The sequence below is a fragment of the Coregonus clupeaformis genome, chromosome 24 (genome assembly GCF_020615455.1).
Source record: "Coregonus clupeaformis isolate EN_2021a chromosome 24, ASM2061545v1, whole genome shotgun sequence".
NCBI classification, from domain to species: domain Eukaryota; kingdom Metazoa; phylum Chordata; class Actinopteri; order Salmoniformes; family Salmonidae; genus Coregonus; species Coregonus clupeaformis.
This window is the reverse complement of record NC_059215.1, coordinates 22,988,401-22,994,638: the sequence shown is the minus strand read 5'-3', so window position 1 is coordinate 22,994,638 and position 6,238 is coordinate 22,988,401. Positions and strand designations below refer to the sequence as shown.

At 41.2% G+C, this 6,238-nt stretch overlaps 1 protein-coding gene across 1 annotated transcript in view; it reads right to left on the bottom strand.

Annotated features, from left to right (window-relative positions):
- Positions 1–754: 754 nt before the first annotated feature.
- The window catches only part of LOC121537974 (ankyrin repeat domain-containing protein SOWAHA), a 29,980-nt gene continuing 24,496 nt past the window's right edge, over positions 755–6,238 (bottom strand). Inside the window, exons 9-14 of the mRNA XM_041845662.2 lie at positions 6,000–6,086; positions 4,861–4,863; positions 4,391–4,393; positions 4,103–4,175; positions 2,223–2,324; positions 755–1,770 (exon numbers count right to left, since the gene is read on the bottom strand). Of these exons, the coding sequence (XP_041701596.2) occupies positions 1,583–1,770; positions 2,223–2,324; positions 4,103–4,175; positions 4,391–4,393; positions 4,861–4,863; positions 6,000–6,086 (456 nt within the window). The 3' untranslated portion in view covers positions 755–1,582. The remainder of the gene's footprint in view (positions 1,771–2,222; positions 2,325–4,102; positions 4,176–4,390; positions 4,394–4,860; positions 4,864–5,999; positions 6,087–6,238) is intronic.

Genomic DNA, 6,238 nt, shown 5'->3' with positions numbered 1-6,238 from the left:
GGGGGTTGGTATGGGGGGTATGGGGGCAGGAGGTTGGTATGGTGGGGGTATGGGGGCAGGGGGTTGGTATGGTGGGGGTATGGGGGCAGGGGGTTGGTATGTGGTGGCTAGGCCTCAAAGCATGGGATTAGAGTTAATGTGCCCTCCCCAGGTTATAATCTCTTCAGAGGGGGACTTTGTTTGAGGGCCTGAGGGCAGTAAGATAAGTATCTATTACAGAAACTCCCCTCTTATCCCCCCCAACAACCTCCCCCTCTTCAGAATTGAAGCGCAAAACACGTGCCTCTATTCCCCCATGTCTTCTGATACCCCAAACCCCAAAAGCAAGTGCTGCTGCCCTTTTCGGCTAATCTGGAATTAAGGGCTAAAGCCTTATGGAGAGTAACCAGGATCCATATTTACTCCATCTGTAGGCTGCAAAGTGAGGAGGTTGATGTAGATCAAAGGAGGCTTCGAAAACAAGTGAGGATATTACCATTAAAAAAAAAAACGTTCTCACAAGTTTCATTTCTTGTTGTTGGGGAGGAGTCATAATGTGAGTGATGAACTATGCGGTCCAAAGCTGAGAATATAATGAAGTGTAATCTTGTTATATTACCCCAGTGTATAAGGAAAATAGTCTTGATTTTATTATGCATCGACTAAATCTTAAGGCCATCCCCACAGCTGATATAAGTACCCATTTAAGAACCAAGTTAACTGGTAAAACTCACCCTACTGTTGCTGTCATAAAGATGAAAAAGTGAAGACAACATTTGTAGACCAACATGGCAGTTTAATATCAAAATATCTACTAAAATATAAATAATGTGCAAAACAAAACAAGCTTGAACAAAGGCAGGTTCAGACTGAGGCAATACAGGCAACTTGTGAAAAAACACATGATGCAAAGTCATGGCACATCAATGAACTCTCAAAATGTAATAAGACAGGCACTTCATTATGAACTGACTATTCAATGCCAATAATCTGTTATTGTTTTGTCCTTCAATAGAAATACAATGTGAATACTGAGGGTGAACCTATACAAAACAACATCCCTTATTAACCAATTGACAACTATGAAATAGTGCAATCATCAATTTGTAAACATGGCACTTCAAATCTGGAATGTCACATCGGCCCTCGGAACGAGAAATAATGTCTCCATTCCACCTGCTTGTCAAATTTGTTCGCTTTCATAATTAAACACGGTGTGAGAAAAAGGCAAGTAAATTCAAATACAGACTAAATTGAAAGAGCAAGACAAAAATCAATGCAGCATGCAAAATAGCGCCATATGTAATGTTTTTGTAACATTGTCTCACTAGAATAAAATGTGACTTTTTAAATTGAATTAAATTATCATCAAATAATGTTTGGAGATTGTTACAATACAATAAACAACAAAAAACGAAACAGTTCAATAGTTAGAGCTCTCTACGCCATAAAAGCATACATACATATATACATACATACAAGCATACATACCATAAAAGCATACATTCAAATTCAAATAAACATACACTGACTGAACATGTACTTGTAATGTCATTTCTGTAATGTCATCATTGCATGTTGGGGCATTTGGTTAGCTCCTTCCTCACCGTGAGAATTTCCTGGGTCTGAATGCGGGGACCATGAGTTGATGGGGTGCTAGTGCCACCCTCTCCTCCTCCACAGGGGCTAGCTCCTCCGCTGAGCCCCACTTCTTCTTGGACTGGAACAACGAGGTCAACTTCCTGTTCCTGCTGCGGTCTCTGGCCTGGGCCACATGGAACTCAGGGAATTCTGATGTAACAAAATACAGACCATAGCTGTACAATACAAAAAGTTATATCTATAACCTAAAAGGGTTTTTCAGCTGTCGCCATAGGAAAACCATTTGAAGAACCATTTTGCTTCCAGGTAGAACCCTTTTGGTTCCAGCTAGAACCCTTTTCAGTTCCATGTAGAACCCTCTGTGAAAAGGGTTCTACCTGGAACCAAAAGTGATTCTCCAAAGACTTCTCCTATGGGGACAGCCAAATAACCCTTTTAGGTTCTAGATAGGAACTTTTTGTATGTAAGGCTGAAACATAACTGTAAGAGTGACCTTTGGGGCTCGTTTAGATCTTATTAACAAAGCCACAAACTGTTATGACTGCTATTGGGCAGAGAAATATTTGGGTCTGTTGTTCATTCTGCATTTAGACAACATTTCAGAGACATTAGAGTCAAAAAGAAGAGAGTAAGAGACTCACGTATCTCCTCTGGAGCTGCTCTGTCTTCCTCTGTAGGCTCCCTGATGTTCAGGTACTGGCAGGCAAGATGGCCACTGTAGTCCCGGAGGTTCTCCTTCGCACCTGAGAGAAGAGGAAAGATGTGTCAAACATTGACTGTGAGAAAAAATGTCCTGGAAAAAAAGGCAATCGATGGCAGATAGACAATAGCTGACCTGTTGCATTGATACCCCATTGTCTCACGTCAGATGGCGTCACTCCTATGCAACGCTCGACCCTCAACCGATCTATCTTGTAGGATGTGGAACTCATCTCTAAAAATCGACATTTTGCTCATCCTCCTAACACTAGTTCCTAATTCTGAAAATCACTCAGCTCTCGGTAGCTATGATGCTCTGGCTACTAGGCAGTGTTGCCAACTTAGCGACTTTGTAGCTATATTTAGCGAGTTTTCAGACCCCTCTAGCGACACATTTTCAAAAAAGCGACTAGCGACAAATCTAGCGACTTTTTCTGGTGTTATTGGAGACTTTTGGAGACTCTGACGTGAAAGCACGTATCGTTCTTCCTCTTCTCAACGAGCAGCGGGTGCTGCCGTGGGCCCCACCCCGCCCCACCCCCGTCCCAAAGCACTCACAGGCGGCCCAGTCCTCGCGCAGCAGTCCCTCCCAGCTGCAGTCAGAGCAGGAGATGTTCACCCCTCCGCCAGTGTTGCCAATTTAGCGAGTATTCAGACCCCTCTAACGACACATTTTCAAAAAAGCGACTAGCGACAAATCTAGCGACTTTTTCTGATGTTATTGGAGACTTTTGGAGACTCTGACGGGAAAGCACGTATCGTTCTTACTCTTCTCAACGAGCAGCGGGTGCTGCCGTGGGTGCTGCCGTGGGCTTACATCCAGGGCGGGATGTAAATGTTGGGTGTTTTTACTCACTTTTTGTCTCTCCCACGACCTTATTCCTCTCTCCTACAGCGTCCATCACAATGACATGCACATGGACAATTATGCAAATTAGGTGATGACGTCATTTAGTGACTTCTAGCGACTTTTAGGACAGCCAATAGCTACTTTCCTTACTGAGGAGTTGGCAACACTGACTACGACAAACCATGCTCGATCAGCTTAGCAAACTTGCTCCAGCTAGCAGCCTAGTGCAAGCTTGTTTGAAAGGCCATATGGTAGCTAGTTTGTCAGCTTGTTGATGAAGTTGTACGGAACCAAAGTTATGGGACTGTTCTCAGAAATACGCATGTATCTCACTCTGACAGCTGGCACTGTGTCTCGCTACTTTGTAACATTTGTACGACGCGATAAAGTCTCAGAGAGCAGTCAGCTGTCCTGTAGAACTTAGTGCACTAATCACTGCAAAACTAATTTGTGTATTAGCTAGAACTTCACTACGCTAGCTAGCTAGAGGAAGTATTCCACATTTAGTGTGTTAACTGGCGTTGTTAGCATCCCTGCCTTTCATTTTATACGGATTGATTTGAGACTGATTCAGCCAGAAAGTCATGTAATTTTCGTGCACATTTCGAATTTCATAACTTATTCTACCACCACAAAACACCTTAACTAGATGTAGAATTAGGTAGTGAAGACTTGCTCATGAAAAACCCCCATCAATATTAGCTACAGGTTTATAATTTTGGGTCAGATTAACTGACTCTTTTGAGGATGAAAGGGGGTTCAGTGGACAATGTCACCTTGGTAAAATGTTAAAACGTGAGGACAGCATATTGTAGCCACATTTATTTTTAGCTATTCCATGAGTGTTTGCGAGTTATCAGACAGATCAGTGCAGACGGCCGTCGCGGTATCTGACGTGAGACAATGATTGATACCCTTCATTCCACACCCCAAAGACAAAAAGCAAGTGAGTTAACTTTCCCTGTCATTTACCATATGTTCCAATAAGCAGCTCCAAAATGTGTCGATGGCCATGCAGCGCTGCAATATGCAGGGGTGTATAGCCCTGCAAAACAAAAAGGGCAAAATCATGCAAATGTGTCTATACTGTATGTTTCCCACCAAAAACATAGCGAGAAAATGCAAATGGAATAATCATGCTTTTCTCAAGAATAAAACGGGCTATTCAACACAGCTATTTGAACATAACCTCTGACGTCCACTGTGTGCACGGTTCAAGGTTCAACCCTGGAAAAATGTACAAGGCGTTTTAATACCTACCCCCTAGAGTTTCCCATGGCCCCAACACAGCCAATGAAAACATGAAAGGAGAGAATATACAAATTACCAGAGGCTATGGCAACAAAACCTAATGACCAAATACATAATTGGCTAGTAATTCTCTGAAAATTGCCATAGTTGTGAGTTTGGCACGGTAATACATTCAGACAGTGTTTTGGGGAAAGAACATTACGTGACATGATTTATTAGTAGACACTGTGTGTGTGTGTGTGTGTGTGTGTGTGTGTGTGTTTGCGCGCGCGCCTGTGTGTGTGTGACTACTGTAATGCATTCGCAAAGCGGTATCTTCACAGGAACCATTATGATGCAGCATTACTACTAACCCGGCTGCAACCCAGAGGCTGCTTGGCCGGCCTCCAAATACTGTATACAGACAACAACATACAGTACCTATTTTACCAGATCACTTCCTTTGTATGATACACTTAGATGAAAGAGGAGTTACTCACATGCTGAAATAAAATAAAAATAGGAGTAATGTTATTACCTGTACAGTACGACAATATTTTGTAACAGACCATACCAAGTTCTAATACAGAATACAATACAGGGGTCATTCCACAAAACAATAACCTGCCCAGGGACTGCAGTTGAAAATTAGCCGGCTTGCTATTTTACTGAAACGTTGATTAATGTGCACTGACCCTGTAAAAATTTAAATAAACTCAAACTCAAACTCCAGTCCCTTTTGGGTAGTGCAACAACCTGTTATTTAACCTAGTTTGAACATTCTTCTATGAAGAGCGCATGTTCAACTTAATAAAAAAACATGTTTTCCCATCTCAAGAGTTACATAAAAAACAGACCATAGTAAGTGCCTATCAACAGCCAAATAAAATAACAGGGTTGACTGTAACAGGGTTGACGAGTTCATCTTAAATCAGCCATAAATCCCCTTGTGACAGGGGAAATGGAAGCTTGTCGTGTGCAACACAACAGCAATTAAATGCATGCTTCACAAAAAATATTGAAATGTTTAAAATATTTATAGCCTGTCTTTCTATGGGTAACATGGTTGATATGTTATGCTCGACCCACTCAGTTTTCCACCACAAAACACCAGCAAATGGCCAAAAATTATAGAATCAGCTCACCTGATTCTACACTATGATTTGACTATTAGATGTTCAATGTTTCTTTTGAAAATAAAATCTCTCTTAAAATGAGAGTTCAGTTCACATAACAGGGTTGACCTTAAAATGAGGGACATCTTTATTTAATTTGACCTTAAAATTAATTACTAATCACATGAAATAACAATCTTCAGAAATGACTTTGTCAAAGCAACAAAATAACTTGCAGAAATGTTGGGATTAAGTGGGTTCAAATCTTCCTAGACGTCACAGAGGGAGCACAGAGGGACATGTCAAAATGAAAATGTTGGTACTTTAGCAATCTTTATTCATATTAGAAATCAGATTTATTGAATTTTCATTAAAGGGCACTTCATTTAATATAACAGGCTTTTATGCTTTTATGGCTTTATGCACAATGTCTACTTCAAATATCAAAGGGATGCAAAAGGAACTCACTTTGTGGAACGAAGGTGTACCTCCTATATTTACAGAAGAGACAAGAGCATACTCACAGATTTAGTGTTGACATCCGCCCCTGCGTTGGCCATCATGTTAGCCATGTCGTCTTTGCCATGTTTGGCTGCCCAGTGTAGAGCTGTCTGTGGCCAAAACAAGGAGGGAAATGTAAGCCATTTACAGACAATTTCCCTATACTGTACATAACAAAAGCACTTTACTGCAACACTGACACAGAAGTTGCCATTTTATTTTTAAGTATACACAGATACTTGTATTGTATTGACGTATAAAC